General features: G+C 44.7%; 1 protein-coding gene across 2 annotated transcripts in view; it reads right to left on the bottom strand.

Moving 5' to 3' along the window:
- Positions 1 to 21551, bottom strand: part of ltk (leukocyte receptor tyrosine kinase) — a 59028-nt gene that overhangs the window by 4314 nt on the left and 33163 nt on the right. The window contains exons 9-27 of one of the 2 annotated variants that reach the window (XM_031580513.2): positions 21009 to 21169; positions 20712 to 20806; positions 19307 to 19408; positions 17758 to 17932; positions 16309 to 16459; positions 15514 to 15645; positions 14724 to 14880; positions 13784 to 13966; positions 11248 to 11346; positions 10503 to 10655; positions 9929 to 10066; positions 5691 to 5877; positions 5307 to 5397; positions 4493 to 4557; positions 3382 to 3511; positions 2859 to 2956; positions 1463 to 1555; positions 1029 to 1130; positions 134 to 268 (exon numbers count right to left, since the gene is read on the bottom strand). In XM_031580513.2, the coding sequence (XP_031436373.1) occupies positions 134 to 268; positions 1029 to 1130; positions 1463 to 1555; positions 2859 to 2956; positions 3382 to 3511; positions 4493 to 4557; positions 5307 to 5397; positions 5691 to 5877; positions 9929 to 10066; positions 10503 to 10655; positions 11248 to 11346; positions 13784 to 13966; positions 14724 to 14880; positions 15514 to 15645; positions 16309 to 16459; positions 17758 to 17932; positions 19307 to 19408; positions 20712 to 20806; positions 21009 to 21169 (2447 nt within the window). The remainder of the gene's footprint in view (positions 1 to 133; positions 269 to 1028; positions 1131 to 1462; positions 1556 to 2858; positions 2957 to 3381; positions 3512 to 4492; positions 4558 to 5306; positions 5398 to 5690; positions 5878 to 9928; positions 10067 to 10502; positions 10656 to 11247; positions 11347 to 13783; positions 13967 to 14723; positions 14881 to 15513; positions 15646 to 16308; positions 16460 to 17757; positions 17933 to 19306; positions 19409 to 20711; positions 20807 to 21008; positions 21170 to 21551) is intronic. The other variant, XM_031580514.2, reaches the window with a different exon arrangement.

Here is a 21551-nt window from a genome sequence, read left to right as displayed (position 1 = left end):
CAGTATTGCACAACGTTAACTGATTGTACCAAGACAATTACATTAGTGCAATCCAATACACTAGTGATAAATACAAAGTGATAAATACAAAAGTTAAAAAAATATTCAACAGCAATGCAATTGAGTTACTCACACAGGCCCTGGACAGCTCTTAGGTGGATCCATCCTACCACCGCTGGTGACAAACTCCAGTACTTCCTGATTGGTTTTACACGGGTAAGGCATGTAGCCCAGAGAGAAAATTTCCCACAGCAGTACCCCAAATGACCTGAAGAGGGCGGCAGAGTTCAATAAGATTGCGGAGAATGGGACAGAGTGGAATTCTGCGCTCTACACAATAAGGTTTTTGCGCCAGCAGCGAGAACAGAAGGCTGATTCTTAAATTCCCTTATTGTTTGCATGGGAAAGTAGCCCACAACAGCTTGAAATAATTGTGTCTGGACATGCAGTGGCCATGATATTGTTTATTTGCAGTGTGGTAAAGGTTCAGCCAGACAGATAAAAAAGTGTTGGGGGATTTTCAACCCAACCTCATGAAAGGGGTAATTCTGCTGTAAATTCAAAAAGAGATCCTGTGGGCAAGTGGAGAAATTATCATGGCTCAGTTGTAAAGACTACATGTGCCTTGAAGCCACAATTATGGAAAACAAAAAAGGCCCGTAACTAATGGAGCTGACAAGCTATGACACCAACCACCAAATACACACACGATTAAAAGGACAGATGAAATAAATAAGCCAATACTGAACAACAATACAAAGCAAACACTACCCATAGTTATAATTCCCAAAGAGCAACCCAGCCGTTACAGAGACCCTAACTGACCCTGTCAGAGAACCCCTAGACAGAGCGATCTTGTATTAGTTCTAACTGACAGCTAATGACTCCCTGTACGTATAAAGCATTACATGTATTTCAAATACATGAATAAATATACAAGCAAATAACTATGTAAATATGTCAACATTTTGAATAAAATCTTCTAACAGTGATTCATTGAAACATGTTGTGTTGGGGTATCATATTACCATGTGTCTGTTTTACAGGTGAAAACGCCCTCCAGAAAGGCCTCGGGAGGCATCCATTTCACCGGCAGCATTGCACGGCCACCTTTGCGATAGTAGCTCGCCCTGGCGGAGGAAAACAAGGACTTGCTTCAGAAGTCAAATTGCTTAATTAAAACAGCTTGTTTACCCATAATGAAGACTCAAAATAAAGCTGATATTCTAAGCACTTGGGGTGGAGAAAGTAATAAACATATGCTATTTCAATCCACGTCAGCAAAAGAGCTTTCTAAGCACCTGACTAGTAACTAGAATCTTGGGGGAATGTCTCCATGCTTCATGTGACTGATCGCAAGGAATTAAAAAAGGAGAATAAATCTGCTCCCAGACTGATCCAACAACAACGTCTGGAAAACTAATCAATCCAAGACGTAGGAATGTATGAACGAGAGTCTCACCTGTATATATCACGGGCCATTCCAAAGTCTCCTATCTTGGCCACTCTCTCCGGTCCAGAACACGTAAGGAGACAGTTTCGAGCAGCAATATCTCTGAAAGAAGAGAGAACACGAACAATAAACTATGAAACAACTTAGTAAAAGGCTCTATTACATCAATTGCCAACAAAAATAAAACAAATCAGTGAAGAATGTCAGACTAAGTAATATATCTCATAATTCGTCAAAAAATAACAAAAAGGTCAAAAAGGGTGCCATTAGGTTAGATATACTCCAAACTACCTTAAAGTAACACTACGCAACAATTTGACACTTTTTGAGGTATGGTTTTATAGGCAACTAGTTTTGGTATCATCCTCAAATTAATTTTGATAGCATATAGTCACGTGAAGGACAGATAAACACCTGTCTTCCCCACTAGCCATCCAGGATATGCCCTGTAGTTGTAGTTCTGTGTACCGGGCTGGAACACCCAGGCAAAAATGGAAGAAAAAGCTTTCACATGCATGACATTGCCAGCTATACTGCCAAAAGACACCAGTTAGTGTGTTGGCAAGCTTCTATCAGTGACAGCTGGTTCTGTTGGTGGTGTTTGCAAGGTTGTTGCATGCCTTTTAGGTAGTTCGCTTACTAGTTTTGGAACAGAACTCTCTATTGCTGCTTTAAAAGGAGTTACTAGAGTGCTCTTCTCTCTATAATGCCACTGTTAGTGAAGGAAGGAAGCACACCTCTTTGCAAAGCCAACCACTGGAACAGACATGGTATTCCCTGAGCTGTGTTGAACCTTATTAGTCTAGCAGACCAAGCATACAGTGAAATTGGATACAGCGCTTGACTTAATAAACATGTGGCCTACATACTGAATGTTGGTGGTTACTACTGTATTTCACCTCTAAAAACTAGCTTCCTTGATGCATTTGTCACTCCCTGCTGTGCCATTCTTTTCTAAGCCTGAGAAGGATTAGAGTATAACTCTTGCCCAGACTTCCTGAAAGCCTGGTTCAAATCCAACACAATGTTGACAGATACAAGACCAGGAAAAAAGAAAAATTCCATTTCTGAGTTCCAAAGTTTCTTAGTCAGACCTGCCACTCTAGATTTTACAGTAGAGTACTGGTGTGACAAACTGACCATTCAATTCTTATGTATTGCTTACTTATCTGCTTAAAAGCACATTTTCTGTTTTGCAAATGTCTGGTCAAAGAGTTACTCTGTGTGTTTTACGTAAAAGCATTTGGGTGGACCCATTTTTCATTGCTTTGCCGGGATCTGCTCATATTGTCACTTGGTATGCACATTTTAATGGCTTATGGTGACATACAGAATATTTTGCTTAACTACGGTCAAATTATATAATCTATCCATTTCATTCTTCACTCAGGGAGAGTATAGTAACCTGTGGATGAAGTGGTTCTCCTCCAGGTACCGGCAGCCCAGGGCAATGTCTCGGGCCATCTGAAGAAGCTCGAGCATGTTCAAGGAGGAGTCCTGGTTCTAAGATTGCAATAACACCAAAGGGTAAGGGTTTGTAAGTGTATGTGCAACATCAATTAAGTACATTTTGCCGCTTCGATACATATTCATCGGTAAAAAATGCTCACATATTCAACCTCACAGTGGGGGCCCATTTCACACACACATACACAAGCATAGAAGTAAGAGAGAGAGAGAATGAAATAGGGAGAGAGACAGAGAGAGAGAGACAAAGAGGGGTAGAAAGAGACAGAGACAGACAGACAGACAGAGAAAGAGGGAGCCAGATAGATAGAGAGACACAGAGAGAGAGAGAAAGAGGGGGAAAGAGAGAGAGAGAGAGAGAGAGAGTGAGAGAAAGGGGAGAGAGAGAGAGAGAAAGAGAGAGAGAGAGAGAGAGAGAGAGAAAGAGAGAGAGAGAGAGGGAAAGACAGAGGATTACTCACAGCTTTGGGACGGTTTAGTCTGAGGAAGCTCTTCATATCTCCTCCAGTCATGAGCTCCAGCAGGATGAAGCGGGGCAGAATCTGCAGACTCACGCCAATGCAGCGTACTATATTCTGATGGCTGAACTTACTGTGGAGCAAACACACACACACACACACACACAGACACACAAACACCCACCCACACACACACACACACAGACACACAAACACCCACACACACACACACACACACACACACGTTGTACATTTACTCTGTACACATTCAGCTAAACTCAACATTTGAATACTTAGGGTTAGGGTTATTGTGTATGTTCCACTTCTTTAATATGTCTTCTTGATAAATGGCATCAGTAACCTTATTTGACTGGCTTTCATTAGCTCCAGTCTATATATTCGGATGTCTAAGCTAACTTCACTGCGGTTGTCATTCCATCACATACCTGACACCAAACAAGTGGGACATTAAGCAGTTGCAGTGGTTGAGACAAACATCAGATGGCCAGAAGAAGCGGAAATAAGTTGCAATTCAACATCAAAGCTTATTTTCCGAACAATTTACGAGGTAAGTAAGAAAATACACAAAGTCATATTTATGAGGTAAATCGCTGAATTTGAATTGAATCTGCAAATCGTCAACATTTGGAGGGACTGTAAAGTGAGTTTAATGAATGCATGACCCAACTAGAGAACAGCTGTTGTGTCCTGAAGGAAGATGCATTACATCCTTCACAATAACCAGCAGCAGCTGTGTGTCTGCTCAACAACACATCAGCACACAGGGAGGGGATGAAAACACCCCAGGTAGGGCAATGGATTTACAATGATTGTTTCCTCCTCGATCCAAATGTATATTTGTTTGTGAGTGAGTGTCTGCGTGTGTGGGTGTTTGTGGGTGTGTATGTGTGCATACACACCCACATGAAGTGTGCATGGTTGGTTGTGTGTGTGTGTGTGTGTGTGTGTGTGTGTGTGTGTATGTGTGTGTGTGCCTCTGTGAGTGTGTGCGCCTGTGTGAGTGTGTGTTTGGGCATGGATGTCAGGGGTGGGGGGTCGGTGGGTGTTTGTGTGTGTGTGTGTGTATGTGTGTGTGTGTCTGTACCACATGCACCTCATAATCAGGGCTTCCATCAGGAAATCCATCTCATCTTGTTCGGAACAAATTTCTGGAAGAGTCTATTGATCAGAAAAAAAACAAAAATGACATCATAAATCAGGATCTAATCAGAGACCGGACATCACAATCTCAACTACTCCCACACAAAGCTAGTCTGACTTTTATTACTTCAATGGGGCCTTGACTAGCACTAGCAAAAGCCAAACATTTCCTTCAAAGGGAAGGAAGGTCCTCAGGCTCAAAGCACTGTCTACCCTCAGCTTAGGCGTAACAAATCGCCAAATTCAATTGTGCGAAGGGTGTGGACTTGAGTCTTGTGGCCCTCAGTGAGAGCAGCCACATGTCATCTCAAATGATCCGCCACATCTAGTCCATCACATGCTGAACAGAGGCTCCCTTTATCCCCCTCGGTTTTATGGTGATGTTTCTCATGCCAGACTGGATGGCAGTCAAAAAAACACGGGGGAGCCAGGAGCCAGCCATTTGTTTTAAATGCTGTCATGGGTCACGTCGGCGCGTTTCTGCGAATTGTGTGTTTTTTTTTTTTTTGTTGGACGTGGGCTTTGGGTGCTTGTGGAGTGGCTTTGTGTGATGCGGTGAAAAGTACCATGCAAAATGTAATTGCATTTTGACCTTATGCGAGCATGTGGAATGGGGTGACTTTAGCAGTGCCAATAACACAGCAAGCACCATACAGCCAACGCAATACAATCAGGGATAAGATCCAATCCTTAAATCCAATCCTTAAAAACACTTTCAGAATAGAAGGTGGTGTTCAAATGTGTGTGAGGAATTGCTGTGAACAGACCTTGATGGCCACCTGCATGGCTGAGTTCTCCCCGTTCATGCCCAGGGCCTGGCCTTCATACACCTCTCCAAAGGCGCCGTGACCAAGAGCCCTGAAGACACAAAACACATACAGAATGAACGCACAGAGGGAGGGACAGACACATTAAGACATGAGGGATTTCAAGAAAGGTCATCATAGAAGCACTACGCCATGAGACTCATCACAATACCATTCAGCTATGGAGAAAACGGAGCGGAACTCTCTGTCTTGGTTTCTTTCATTGATATTAAGTAATGTGTTAGTTAGCACAAAGAGAGCATAAACTACAGCATTAAACTGAGCTTCTCAATTCTGTACTGCTCCGGTCCCTGGCATGTACCGCAGTGAGTTCTGCAGCAATACCTGAGCAAGGTGATGTTCTTGCGCGGCACCTCCTTGAGGTCGTTGAGCGAGGCGGCCTTGCCGGCGAAGCAGTAGTTAGGGTTGTAGTCGGTCATGATGGTGGAGGAGCGGATCTTGCTCAGCTTGTACTCCGGGCTCTGGAGCCGCACCCTGACCGCATGCAGGTGGTTATTCTTCCGGTAGTCGACTATCGAGGGCGAGAGACACAGAAGAAGGACACTGGTTCAGTGTTCTGGGCTCAGTTTCGCCACATCTGAAGACATTTTGCAAAAAGCAATGAGCCACAAACTGAAATCGCAGTGTACATTTTGGCATGTCTTTGCTCGGTAATGAGGGTTAATGAAGAGATAAACTTGAGGTTTGGACCGATTCCCGCGCAATTAAAACGAGGAGATAACGTTTTGACTCTGAGACTAAGGCCTCAAAACTCCTGAGATGGTTGCAGTTCTAGCCAAGTTGTAAATCAGAAACAAAATGGGGATAAGACCTACATAAATTGTGATGAGGCTTCAGCTAAAACCAAAATGTTGCTATACACGAGGATAGTGTCAACACTAACCTGAAGATCCAGATAATAAATTGTTAAGAAGTAGTTCTTACTGCACAAAAGAAAAAAGTAATCCTTGAATTAGAAAAATAAAGAGAAAAACTAATCTGAAACTGATTTATCGTTGTGTAGAAACACTTTGTTTGTGGAGAGTCTTATGCAGGCATGCGTATGCGCTGTATATCCAACACAGTTTTCTTTTCGGTCTTGCAAATACAATATCTACACCTGAAAGGAAAACATTTAATTCTATTTCACTCCATTCTATTCTATTCTACCCAACCTAACTTCCTTATTATAGTGAAACACCAGGTGCCTAAAACTAATTTTCTAGCCAACCAGATTCTATAGCAGTTGGATACTGAAACACACAATACATTCAGCTTTTCTGATTTTGTCCTCGAGGTATCAGGTGGTATCATAGCATTGATTTATGCCTCTTATTACACAAGGCAATCTGACTGGCTGGCAGAGAATTCAACCAGTAAAAGCGACCCTGAGTGCCAAAATAGAACCCCAGCCTTAGATTGGCAGTTGGTGGTGGCTGATGGCTGACGTTAGTCTGAGGCTTTGGTCGAGTCTATGGCATGATAGACACATGTGCGTTAATAGTTTCTCTGTCCATAGCAGAGATGGAAAGGTTCCGGTTCAGAAAGTCCTCAGAAAGAGTTCTTGGCCTCTTCATACACTGAGCTAACTGATTGCACCTATCAGGTCCGGTCAGTTAGCAACATTAACCTACAAACCATTGTCAGTGTGCAGTGAGGAAAGCTTACCGCCTGCACTCTTAATTATTAAAATCCCTAAACACTTAGTCTAGAGATTCTCTAGACCACTACTGGATCTTTTCTTTTTGACTCATTGTTGGTGTTCTTTCTGAACCGGACCTTTGCGCCTCTGTTCCCAAGGCCGGGCGGAGCGTCGGGGACTCACCCTCCGTGGAGGCGGCCCACAGCCCCAGAGCAGGTTGGTAGTCTGCCGGGGAGGGGGGAGGGGCGCTGCGTGCAGGTGAGAGGAGGTCGAGGTCCCCCTGCGTGCCGTCAAGCCGCCGGCACAGGAGCGGCCCGCCAGGAGAGCTGGACTCGGGTTGGGTGGGGGTTTGGGTTAGGGTTGGGTGGAGGGGTCAGGGGTGACAGGTTTGGGAAGGGGGGTAGGGGGGGGGGGGGCTGGGGGTAGGGTGAGGAGGGAAGGGGAGCGCCGTGCACAGACTACCAACCTGCTTGGGAGGAAAGCTCAGGTGAAGAGACACTGTTATCCACCTTTATGACTTCTCATAAGTTCTACTCCAAGTTCTCAATATTCAAAGCAGTGACCGGTGGCAAAATAGCCGGTGCGTGAGCGCAGCGATGCAAAAGAATACTAGAAACAGGAAAGCTCCTTATGTGTCAACCAGGAGAAGACGGCATGCCATGACCATGTGGTGTGTTTTATCTGTGTGTCTATGTGTCACGGTGCGATAGTCTGTCAGTTTAATGTTAATATGTGTAAAAAGCGTACAATATGTGTGTGCCTAGTTAGTTAGGATCCCACAACAGCCTTGTTAGTCTCTGAGACAAAGGACAGTGGTTAAGACACAACGGCCACCAGAAGCAGCGTGAGCATGCTAAAAGCCTGTAGTATGTCAGAGCACATTCAGTTACCTCTCATAAAGAAGGCCATCTCAGGAACCATTCAGAAGGACCTGTACACCAGCTGAGTCTAAAACACTGGACTCAAACCAGTGAGTCTTGTGTGAGAAAATATCTTACGCTAAAGTTCACTGATAATTGTCTATAGTCTTAAGATTGACTCTCCAAGTTTCACAATTTGTATTTGTTGATTTTATTTAATATGGAGGATTACACATATGCACAGTTTTTCTACAGGTATGTTTTTTTTGTGTCAAAATGACAGTATGCAGTCATTGAGTCAACACAGAGATTCTTGACCAAACAATAACACAAAGACAGACATAAATACTCGTGATTATCGCCCGCGTAGACTAAGGGCTTTCTTCAAATTCACATCAGTAGAAGCAGAAGTAGAAGTAAAAGTCCATTGTCCTAAGGCCACATTCTCTCATCTTTGACAAAACAAACAAACAAACAAACAAACCCAGAATATTAAGCAACCATATGAAGATCACTTCTTTAAAAGGACTGAACTGAGGCTCACTCACTCTCTCACTCTCTCACTCCTAAAACCAGACACGTGGCAGCAACGCTGTGAAGCCTCACAGTTCAACTGGATGGGTCTAATGCCTAAACGGGCCTTAGTTTGGGGGTAAAAAACAGGAAGTGTCGACTCCAGTCTTCCACCTCATGCTTACCAGACAAAAGTTCACATTTTTGGGGACAGTTCACCAAGAAATGCTCATAGTTCCCTCGCCATCCTTTGACTTGAAATGAATGTTGCCTCTGAAACACTATGATTTCGCTAACATAAAACATCCAAGCAGCTTCAGCAGCCCACTGGAAAGACTACAGTTATGGTGTTATATTATGCCAATCTATCCTTACTTTTCATCTATAATATTTCCAAAGCATTTGTACATATTTAAATGTACAAACAAAGGTTAATAGCAGATTATATCCATATTCCCTAATAATTCCTTTTAAAGACATCTTGTGCAACACTACTTAGATACAGTAGGTGATGAAATAAGTGATAAAGCACTGCAAATCATGTTATTCTATTGAGTATGTAATGCTGATAGACGATGATACGCATCAGTATAAAAGTATAAAAGAAGAGCTATGATGTATACATATCACCCATGTGTAGAATTTGGGAGGTTGTGTTTTTTGGTGGGGGTTTTTGGTGTCAGGCATGCATGAAATACAAAAACAACAGAAATTCTCCGAATGCCTTTGCTTTGACAAGAACGCCTTTGACTTAAAGTGCTTGTGTGAAATTTGGCCTGAATTCACACAGTCATCCCTTAAAAGCCCTCTAAAAATGTCCTTTTGACGTCACAGTTGAAAAACACTTTCTACAATCGTTTTCTTCTCTAAATTAGCTCATTATCTTGAGGGGTGTGGGGGATAATGCCCAAGGGCTTGTTAGCCAAATGTGTTTTCCTTCTCCAACCACATGGATATATACTGTAAAATCAGCTCCAAGGCCACTGTAAAATTCCTGTGATTAAGGCGGTTCTAAGCTTTTCCTGAAAACGTCACAAAAGATATTGAAGGGCTGAACGTTTCTCTCTGCCTCACTGTTGACTTCAGTCGTACCCATGTATTCTCACCTCACTGCTTTTCATCCCCTGCAGTGATTTGTTCATTCTATCCTAAAACCATCAAAAGAAGCGGCAAACACCCTTGTCGTTCCGGGAGAGCCACTAATAATAATAATTAAAAAAAAGCAAACAATTCTGATAATGTTCCACCCCACGTCGTAATCTACAACAATTCATTTCTCTCTGCACGACAAGCACATCCAAAACTATCTCATCCATTTGTCTCTCTAGAAGCCGAGGCAGCTTAGATGGCGGCAGAGTGCAATGTATCCAAAATAGTGTGGTTTTTTTTAACAGGGCAATACACAGAGAGAAAAGTCCCCGTCTTACTGCACCTGGCCTCCCGGGCGAGAGCCAAGAGCCGAGAGCCGAGAGCCGAGAGCCGAGAGCCCTGGGCCGCTCGCACTCCCCGTCAGAGGCGGTGGAAGGTGGAGGGCACAGAGTTGACACAGAACTGGAAGAGTCTCTTACTGAGGGTGAGGCTGGCGCAGGTGAGCACGATGCCCATCCCCACGGTGGACGCCACCACGGCCAGGATCAGCGACAGCGACAGGTGCCCGTCCGGCACGGGGCCCGGCGGAGACACTGATGGGCCAAGCGTGAGAGAGACAGAGGGCGGGAAGAGAGAGAGAGACAGGTAAAGCACACGTGCCACGGCAGAGGGGCAACATTACAACATGCCACAAACATGCTGCAAAAATGTCCATTTCAGACCATGGAAAATTAATCTGGGGCATGTAATCTTCAAAGAAGAAAACATCTAGTCTTAGTTTCTAAATCTCTGTCTCCAAATCACAGAGTGAATTGTCATCCATGAGTGGAGGGAATCAATGTCTTCATTAGATGTTCAAGGTGTGTGATACACATCTACAGTAGATCTACATTTCACCGTATCTACATCTACATTTAAAACCGTATCTACATCTACATTTCACCGTATAGAACAATCCGAGTTCAAATAAACATAACATAACCTCAAATACACAGCGTTTCTCCCCTAAGACTGACTGGTCCGTGCTAGAAGTAGCTTCATGAGCGTAGCTACCTATGCAGGACACGTTGTCCGGGGCCAGGACCTCCTCGTTGTGGCACAGGCAGAGGATGAGCCTGGTTTCATCGTCCCGCTTGCAGCTCTGCGTCTGGCAGTGGCTGCAGTTCAGATGCACCTCGATCTCAGCTTCCCCGTGGCTCTCCATCGCTACAGACAGGCACAGGACACACCGAGGGATGGCTGAGTTAAACAACACCAGCTCCACCAATCAGCTGTTAGCAATGCCATCAGGATATAAGTTAAAAGCAATGGCATAGCTGTTGCTTGAAGAATGTCTTGTGATGCACCAAATTAATGTATGTGTACATTTCTAAGAAAAGCAAGCATGACGACCAGTAGTTTGTTGTTGCTTTTACTGCCAATTTAGGCAAAAAAAAAGATCCTGATAGAAAAAAAGAGGTTTGAAGATCACATTAAGAACACAAAGTCTGATTTAGGTCTTTATTTAGTCTTTTGATGCACTTTTATGGAATAAACATGAAGACACTCGGGCTACTCCAAAGCTGGCATGTTTTTACAATCTCATGGCACCTTCTCCAACGAGTCGCATGAGGCCTTAAATTACTTGAACACAAGGCTCTCCTGCCACGCCTCATGTCTCTTACTCAATTTGTGTCTTGTGCCTGAGAAACTAACACCAGCACACAAACACGCTCACGTGTGCATGCACACACGCACGCACGCACGCACACACACACTAAACACACACACTAAACACACACACACAAGAAAAACTCACCTGCCAAAGGCTGCAAAAATATCTCGCCAGAGGGGTGAACATAAGAGACACCATCTTGCCCGTCTGCTGTGATGTCATCAAAAATTGTTGAATCCCCACCTGATGTTCAAAACAACTAATTATATCTTGAGTAAACAAAGGTTATTTGTAGAGATTTACGCTTCCATAAATAGAAAATTATAAACAAAGTTCAGAGAGTCAAAGATCTGATGCAAAACTTTAACTAAACAATTCTAGTGCCTCTCTTCGAGATGGGCAATTTGTGTAGTGCAAGCCTGTTGGGTTATGGAGGCACTACAGCAGAGATGTTTTTATTTCAAACTAAGAAAGTCTAATGGCGGGTATACAGAGTGCAATTTTGGCCTGTCCCAGACGAAAAATGACTAATGTGAAAGAAATGTGGCGATATCTTTCGCCGTGGCTCCAAAGCGGTGGTCCTATGTCACAGTCTGAAAGAGGTTCGAAGATGGCTGTTCTCATGGTTTTGATAAAGATAGTCTGGGACAAAATTCTCACAGTGTCATACATTTAGGATGACCATCTCTCACAATGTCTACTAACCAACCAATAGGAATGCAGCATGACATGTCACAGCGATCAACGTAAAACTGGCACCAAAAAAAAAACTGGAGGTAAATTGTGCAAAACGAAATGTTTGGGATTCCACAAAGAAGAAAATCATGTTGAGTTGTGGCAATAGAAGCCTTGTTTGTATGATGTGTCTTCCAGCTGTTATCGTGACCGTGCCAAGAAAGACTTTGCATTGGAAAGAAATAGCTGAGTAATTGCAGCTCCAGGTCTATAGGACAGGTTTTAGGGCTTTCCTTTCCTATTGATTTGGGTCGCAGCCTATGATTCAGTAGGTGTTCATCACCGTACCGTCTACACAAACTTGAAGTTGTCCCCGAGTGGCTTGCAATAAACTTTCTAAGATTCCTGAAATCTTAGTCTGTTGGCACCTTAAGTCACCACTCAACAATCAAGACTTTAATTTAAAAAAAACTGATTTAATTCCTGAAAGGTTTCAATTATTTTTCAAAGCTGAAGCTGACTCTTTGAACTCTTGATCCTCAGGGCAACCAACACTAGGATCTTTCCTCTCGAAGAGTGCACTTCACCGCATACTTAAACCGGCACCTTTTACAGGCAACCAAGTGATCTGTTGAACACGAGAGTACAGCATTTACTTCGTCTACTACGTCTGTACGCGAATAATTTCACCAGATCATAGCACCTCAAAACAGCAGGATGTGTGTGAGCCTAGAATGAAATATGTTCCATAAATACGACACGTCGTTCCAGCAGGGTGCGAATTCCTCAGTCCGCTCTCCTCTCTCACAATCCCACGTCTCATTCAATGAGACTCATTGTTGTCTCTTCATTCTTCAAATGACATTTCCCGCCTCAGGGGGTTTTTCACCCCCCTTATGCCCTGGTCAATAGCATAGCATAACCCTCGCTCCCCTGATCAGGATGTTTCCGTGGGTAAAACTGAACAGGTCCTAATGTGGTTATAGCCACAGCTGCCCTGGCCGCACAAGGCCCAGTCTGTCTCAGCCATATCCCATAATTACCCTTCAACAGAGTGGGGTATCTGTTCTGCCATTGGGGCATGTATGGAAGGGGTATGACAGTCAATAAAAAAGGCCCTATTTGTCTTCCCATCCGCCTCCTCCCCCCGCTTTTCTAAGGGGGGGAATGAGCTTTCAGGTATTGGCATCATGTTGAACTTATTACGGAGGGATGTTTCCGGCAGTCTGTCCTAACAAACACACAATGCCAGCGAGCTTGAACGCGCTCTTTACGGAAAGAGGGCACATTCCTCGGAAAACTGTGTCCCAGGATGCTTTGCCCAAGACTTGAGGGGGGATATTGTGTGTTTGTACTGTTTTCAGGTTATATGTACTTTATGCATGCCTGTTTACATGTATCCTTATTAAATAAGCACATGTGTGTTTGCGCGTGTGTTTTTCCTTTAGTGTGTTTGTGTGTGTATGTGTGTTTGTGTGTGTGCGTGTGAGTGTGCGCGTGTGCGTGTGTGTGTGTGTGTGTGTGTGCGTGCGTGTGTGTATGTGTGTTTGCGCCTGTGTTTGCCCTTTAGTGTGTTTGTGTGTTTGTGTGTGTGTGTGTGTGTGTGTGTGTGTGTGTGTGTGTGTGTGTGTGTGTGTGTGTGTGTGTGTGTATGTGTGTGTGTGTGTGTGTGTGTGTGTGTTTGTGTGTGTGTGTGTGTGTGTGTGTGTGTGTGTGTGTGTGTGTGTGTGTGTGTATGTGTGTTTGTATTTGTGTGTGTTTGTGTGTGTGTGTGTGTGTGTGTGTGTGTGTGTGCGTGCTTGTGTGCGTGGTCGTGTGCGTGTGCGCGGTCGTGTGTGTGTGCGTGCTCGTGTGCGTGGTCGTGTGCGTGGTCGTGTGTGTGTGCGTGCTCGTGTGCGTGGTCGTGTGCGTGGTCGTGTGCGTGTGCGTGTGCGTGCGCGTGCGTGTGTGTGTGCGCGTGCGTGTACACCTGTTCATCAAGTAAGCCCAAGCTCACCAGACTTACCTCTGTATCCAGCTCCACCCCCGCCGGCAGTGCAGGCACCTCCTCCACCTCCGAACCCTCCGAAGGTGTCCCAGCTCAGTCTGGACAGGGCCCTGGGGCACGATGAGCCGCCCTCGGACCCCTCCGCCAAGGACTTCCCTGCCCAGACCTGTGTGGTGGTGTCCCTCCAACCACCTCCGCCTCCTGAGGGAGCAGAACAACACCACACTCCTCTCAGACCCTGGCACCCAAGCTGGGGAGAACCATTATCTGTCCAACGATCTTTCAATTAAATTAAATTAATTCATTTACATAGTGCCACTGACAATTGACATTGTCTCAAGGCACTTTACAGAGCCCACGGCCTGGAGCCCCTAGTGTAAACACATGGAGCAAACCCTTCCCCATATACTGTACAACACATCATGATCTTGTGTTCCAGGGAGCAGTACACACGAATGTGTCATAAGCCTCTTCTAAATGATGAAGCACATGCTCCCACACATCTAGCCATCTGTGGTCAGAGGCCCTTTTCCTGCACTTCTCCTCCAAAGCAAGTGGTTGAGAGGAATCAATAAATCAAGTGGTAGCTTTCATAGCAATAACTACTCTCCTCTGCTCTCCTCTGCTCCTCATAGTGCCCAGACTGTGGCTCCTGTCTGACAGATGAGTGGTGCTGGACCGTGTCTAAGACAGGCCTAATCTCTCACACCCACTTGCTTCTTCCTCAGCAGCAGTAGCAGCCTCCATCAGGAGCTTAATCTGTGCTCTCGCGTGTCCTAATGAGGTGCAGCGTCCCCAAACTCGGAAGACAAATCGTCATGGGGATTTGGGGGTTTAGAGCAAACATAAAACGTGGGTGGGGGATTAGCAGTGTGTGTGTGTGTGTGTGTGTAACACACCTGCATTTATTGTGCGTGTGTGTACTTATTTATTGTATGTGTGCGTCGCACCAGCTGACCTGCCGCCCCGGTTCTCCCGTTATGACAGGGCGCTGCCGTGTCGTTCTCGTACTGCTCCAGAGGGATCTGGTCCAGGCTGCTCTCCGGGTCCTCCAGGTAGGCCTTGCCTCCCCCTCCGGCCGCGATCAGCAGAGGCATCAGCTCCCCGTTCACCATCTGTGCAAAGGACACCCGTAAGACCCAGAGTGTTCACTGCCAAGACAACCATTGGATTTCACTGAAGATGACATAAAAATCCCGATCCCCTTCAGTCTTCTGCCAACCACTCATCCTCCCGCAGTGTGTGAATATGAAGAGCCACATGCAGGCTCCCTTCAGATAATCACTAATCAGTTCAGGATGTCTCATAAATGCTCCTGGGAATGACTTCTTAGTATCTTGTCACACCATACTGGCCCCAGAGCCATTCCCACATTGGATCAGCTATGGTCAAAAAAAAAAAAGAAAACTTTTTTTGCTAGGGCCAATATCCTGAGAAGATTTACAGAAGCCGCAGGGTATGCCCCACTGCCAAGTTCTTCTTCTAGCACCAGGCTTCCCAAATGATGTCGGCTCGGCCCGTGGTTCTGTAAGTTCATATGTTGGTTTGTTTGAGGATCTGTAGGTTTATATAGGGCATCTGTAGGCTTTGGCCTTGGCCTAGTTTATCTTTGCCCCTTCAGAATTTTGCATAAGCTCTTGAACTGGATCCATACATTATTGAAAACAGCCTATACATTGTTGTTTTTGTTGTTGTTTGTACTACTGCTCTAAAGATTGGCTGCTGAGCCGTCAGGGGTTTGATCTCACTTTAAAGATGTACGTGGCTCCTCCTCCGCCCCCCCCTCCGCCGACCCACTCCCCGTCCTTCCCTTCTTTGGCGAAGCTGTCCTCGATCACAGATGACTCGCCTAGACAGATCTTCTGGGTCAGAGGGTTTCTCTGTGAAGACGCAGAGGAGAAGAAAGAGGAACAGAAAGAAATGTTCAAAGTCAGACGGACAGGAGATCAGTGTGAACATGTGAGAGGTAAACGTGACAAAAAAACGATATATATATATATATATATATAATATGTACTATATACATATATATACAGTATGAATGTATATATATCCTTTTCGTTATTGCTAAGTCATTGCTTTTAGTTAGTGTTTGTTACACATTGGCCTGGGGTGAATATGGTGTTGCTATGGAGGTTGAAGGTGTTGCATCATAGATGAGGTCTCTGAGCAAAGCTCAAGTCAACATCCACAAGTGCTTCAGGATTTTTAGGAGAGGTGGATCATAAATGAGTAATGACTTGCTTACTGATTTCAGCTGACATACTCTTACAGGTTTAAACTAAGAACAAGAAAAAACATACTCCTTTTCCACACATGAATGTTCATTAAGTGCGTATTCAGCCTCTCTGACACATATAGCATACAGTTTCAAGTATATATTGCAGTAGAAATTCTTGAAGCAAACGTCTATACATTTACAATATATAAGATGACCTAGGTTTCTTTTCAGGGGGTCTTATCTCTTCCCCCCGCCCCCACACAGGGTAACACTCACCCCTGGGCAAGCATCCCCCCCCGCCCCCACACAGGGTAACACTCACCCCAGGGCAAGCATCCTCCCCCTGATGTCCCACCAGGATGTGCAAGATGTCTCCCTTCTCCAGGGGAAAGATGGCGATGATGATGACACCGTGCGATCGCTTGTTGTGGTTCTTGGCACCTTTGCCCCCTGCTGCACCGTACGCGGAAATCCTTCAGGGTCAAGGGTCAAGAGAGAGAAAAAAGAAAAATACACAAAATATAAATAAGACACTCAAGAGTGTTGGCCGCACTCTCACCGTCACTCTTCAGGCACCTCTATCCTCTGCAGACAGCAGATATTGAATAAAAGGGTGTGTGGACAGGAGTTTCATTTCCGGTGGTGCAAAGTTGTGGTGCAGAACCAAAAGGGCTGACAAAATGCATCTATCATCGTGAGTGCGGGAGCCAGATGCTGCAGGGCCATACGAGAGCCTGTGACTAACCGGGCTCAGGGATCGCTGTCACGTGCACCGCACTTACCAGTTTGCACTTTAGCGGCGATGGCTGTTCCACGGATAGAACTCACACCATCTGTGGCAGAATTGGGGTTGCAGAGATGAAGTGTTTGGGTGTCTGTGTTTGTGTGTGTGAGAGAGCGAGCGAGAGAGAGGAAGAGAGAGAGAGAGAAAGAGAAAGAGTGAGAGAGAGAGAGAGAGAGAGAGAGAGATATGCATGTGTGCATGCATGTGTACACTGGACAGTAGGTCTAGTCACACAGACTTGCAGACATCTAAGGCTGATCGAATAATTTGAGTGAGATCCCATGACAACCTTGGAAATGGTAATGAATCAGTTCAAAAGTGAATAACTGACAGACATAATTGCTCTCATGTAAATACACACATACAAAAACACGCAACGCTTTCCTGCTATCTACAGAGAGGGATGTTGACCATCTTGTCCATTCCATGTACAGCTGATGATGACACAAGACATTTTGCATTACTGCACACAGACAGTAAAAACCTGTTTCTAGTGTCTCTTGCCAACTGAGAGTTGATTTACATGTTACTCAGAGAGTGGGTCCATTTTGAATGGAGAGGAAAATACCAACGTTGTTCATAGAGGTTACAGGACCACACTGTTCAAATGATACTGCGTCAATCACATATCCCACGAGTCTGCCTGTGGTTAATGAAGGGTAAACTTTGAGACCAGGTAAGGTTTTGGGACTGCTTCATTTAGCTCCTGTTGTATGTGTCAAACATAGAAATAAGTGTACAGAAAAGCCACACAAAGACACAAAACAGTCTGTATGAGCTCTGCCAAGCAAACTCAGGTGCGTTCCATTAGAATGGGAACGTCCTTGTGTTGGAGAGTGAGGGGGTGGGTGGGCAAGTACACACTCTCAAGAACAGTGGCACCCACTTCTACCAGATGCTACCCCACTTGAATGTGATGCTAGCCACTTGTATGGGATGGTACCCACTTGTATGAGATGGTGCCCACTTGTATGGGATGGTACCCACTTGTATCTGTTGGTGTCGGGAACTCTCCATTTCTGCACACCCTTGAGAGGGCCCTCCTTGATGACCCCCACGCTGACGTTGGTGTTGCGGTAGGCGTTGTCACACTGGGCCTGGGTGGGGCCCCGGGGCCCGCTGGCTCCACAGGAGGTGAACCACCAGGACATGAGAGACACTTCTGAGAACACAACCACCAGGGATGATAGAAATGACAATTTGAGCTGATAATGACATTGGGGACACGAAAGAGAGAGTTATTGCAGTTGTAGTTTAATTGTCTGTAATGCTCTGAATTATGGACTATAATTATGATTAATATACAGCACCCCTCATATCTAGAATGACTGGAAAGGGCATATAAGACATCTCCACAGAGTTGCAATCCATCTACTAAAATTTGTCTCGATCTAGATAAAATGATCAGTCAGAATCAGTGGGAATTCTACTAATAAGAAAAGCATGTTTGATGACATGTTTGGCTGCTGTCAACACCCCCACACATGTTCTGGAAACCACATGAAAACTATCAATGAATTGTTGTAAAGTACAATTGTTACTTTCTGTGCTACTCCCCACCCATTATTTTTTCTTTCCATTGTATCACAAAAATGGGGTTGGAGGTTGATTTATCCACGACGCATTATTTTCAAAGGGCATACAGATAAAAGCTTTGGCACAGAACTATCAGAGTGTATTTTTGTCCATTAAAATGTTACGAGAATAGAAATCAAAGTTTAGAAAGTCATTAACAAAAGTCATAAACAAGCATTTTCAGATACAGAACCCATGGTGAAAGAGTTATTTCTGGCTTGTTTTTATGGCTGTTCCATAGATGGGTGAGCCTGGTTAACATTACATACATTGCCATCCTTTATGCATATGCTTTTTAACAACAGGAGCAGGAATCATATTCTACACTGCTTGCCTTTTCTCCATTCCTTTCTTTTCGCCTCCAGCTGTAGGAGGCCCCAGTATCACTTCACTAAAGCCCCCTCATTTTTCACAGACTAGGCTGAGGAAGTACAGAGGAGAAATCCAAAACAGAGACTGACTGGCGGCGACCTGAGAGTGCTGACCCCACTAGTTAATGAGGCATTAGTGCGGGCCTCGTCTTAGGTTGACATCATTGTCTCCAATTAGTCCTTTGACCCGTGTCAAACTAAAAGCTCTTTTGCTGTGCTGTGTTAAAACAAATATGCTGTTACAGTGTAAATTATTAAACTCAATTAACACATTTTTTTGAGTGGTTTGTAAAAATACAATTAAAAAATAAAGGCATGTTTTGAAATAAGCTAACACAGTATCACACTTTTGACTTTTGGGTGGCGTCCGTATGCAGAGTTACATCTTCAAGTAATCCCACCAAAATGAAAAGAGCTTTGACTTGGCAGCTAAATGGTTCAAGTATTGCCAAGAGACTTTGAAAGCCATAAATATATAGGGATTCCCACTGTGTAAATCCTTCGAATATTCCCCGTTCGGTTTCGGCTCCATTGCACTTAGTTCATCATACATGCCCCAGGATGGTCGTCGTGTTGAGAGATGGTTTTACCTGATGAGGAGGGCTCAGGAAGCGGGCTGAAGAAGTCCAGATCACTCATCGACTCCAGTTCATGCAGAAACCCACTGCCATGCAAGAGTAAAGAGCTGAGATCTTCAACACACAGAACACACACACACACACACACAGATAGAGAGAGAGCGAGAGAGAGATATTATCAAAACCAGTTGTGGTGCTGCTATATTCTAGAACCTTACTATCATCAAACATTCTCGTCATCATGCTGAGAACCTAGAGAGACAAATAACCTGAGAGAGTTATCAGGAGGGCATTTCCTTGCTGGAGACAGGCTGAAAGCCTGCTAAACCGATGGGAAGACATAAACACGCAAACCCAGGGAAAGGACGTGGCGAGCAAACCTTGGAGAGAGCAGAGCCTGAGAGTGACAGGAGTTAAAACGATATAGACGGAGGCTCGCAAAAGCATGACAGAGCGATAAAGAAAGTTAAAAAAGCCATTTCCTGACGAGGCCTCTCAGGAATTTAGCGTTCAGGCTCGATAAGGACCCCAAAGCCCAACGCCAACCCTTCGTCGATTAACGAATTAAACTACCAACGGGGTGCCTAAATTCTGCTGACCCGCAATGTTCCTGGGCTGTGACTCATTATGAAACCCTGGTGATAGTCTCTGTGGGTGAGCCAGGTTCCAGCGAATGTTTGCCAAGGGGCGCGTCCTTATACGAGTGTTGACGAACAATGCCGACACCAGTGCTTAATTGCGCGACCTTTAGCATTAGTCACAGCCTCGCCACAGCCTCGCCACATGCACAGCTCCATGGCGTCCAAGTTTACGAGGATATTTTTCGGGATTGCGGCAGCGGGGAACGCCACCAGCGCCGGCATCTTTCACAAACAATCGGCCGAGTCCTGCATCATCTACTCCGCAAGACCGATCTCCTGCTGCTAACTGGAGACAGCGGTTGGGAATCCATCCTCCAAAGCGGAATTTGTATTCTCTTCGAGACATCCTCCACTTGCTCCAGCAAGCCCTCACTTGCACTTGCTTTAACAAGCCATCACTGTTTTGGAGGTCATGACACAGGATGATCTTCTTTTCGCTGCCTTATCTGTATATCTACTTATGTCTAAGTATTTACTCCAAGTATTCATTTTTCTGCTGATCTCATATTACAAACAATCCAGAGAGTAATCAGTAAACTGACATACTGACATATGGTGCCCTAATTATGGGATAGAAAAATTATAGCCCAAAAACAAAGCCCACACTCACAACGCTAAAGTCACAGAGTAATCAGTCATGACTTTATATGGGGCCAGTTTAAGAGCTTTGGTTTGGGGATTCCACTCTAAACTCCGTTCTCTTCTCACATTTTGTGACCATTTATTAAGCAATCATATGCTAGTGAAAAGCAAAGTGTCACAACAATGGGAGATACCTGATTTAAAACATGCTGCTCCCAGGGTGATGTCATCCAAGGCGATGTCAGCGTATGAGCTGGGCCCCCACAGCGCTTGCACTTTTATGTGGAACCTTCAGCAAACAAGAGATATATTTCTTGCTGAGGCACACATGGTTTTCTTATTGGGATCTACAGGAAATCATTTTACTGCCTGCGTTTTTCAGCCTGTTGACAACAGCCCATCAATAGCAACGAAGCCACTTTATACGTTTTTCATTGAAGTTAATGCAAACTGTATGTTCTGCCTGTATCTTGTAAGTGAGAAGGCCGTACCCATTGAGGATGTGAGAGATAGGCAGCGTGACCTCTTGCCAGTTATCCTTCCACTGCCCTGTCCTGTCAAACACCAGAGGGGAGACCGTGGTGCCGTTGGCCTCCACGGAGATCAGAACGGTGCCATTGAACTCTCCATAGAGATACACAAGGAAACGCAACTGCAAATAATACAAAACAAAACAAAACAGGGACACATCATTAGTGGATCACACAATACAGTAACATCTTATAGATAGATTTACAGGCTAACAAGATGTAAGAAATGAGAGTAACAAAACAAAATATTTCCATATCCCCCTAAGTGATATACTGCTGATAGTAATTTTACACTATTCAGGAGAAGCAAAAATACTATACACAGTCGATCTGATGCTATTTACAAGTACAGTCCATAATGTGGCATTAATTGTGTGCAACTCTTTATTGTGCACAATGTGAAACAAAGGAAAGCCCAACGCTTGTGTCAATCGGCACGGACAATTCTAAAGGCAAACTACATTGTTGAAAATCTCTAATCTGCTGATTTGATAGCATGAGCAA

This window comes from Clupea harengus, chromosome 14 (genome assembly GCF_900700415.2).
Source record: "Clupea harengus chromosome 14, Ch_v2.0.2, whole genome shotgun sequence".
Lineage (NCBI taxonomy): Eukaryota > Metazoa > Chordata > Actinopteri > Clupeiformes > Clupeidae > Clupea > Clupea harengus.
Note: the sequence above shows the minus strand (reverse complement) of the source record. Positions and strands in the feature narration are given on the sequence as shown.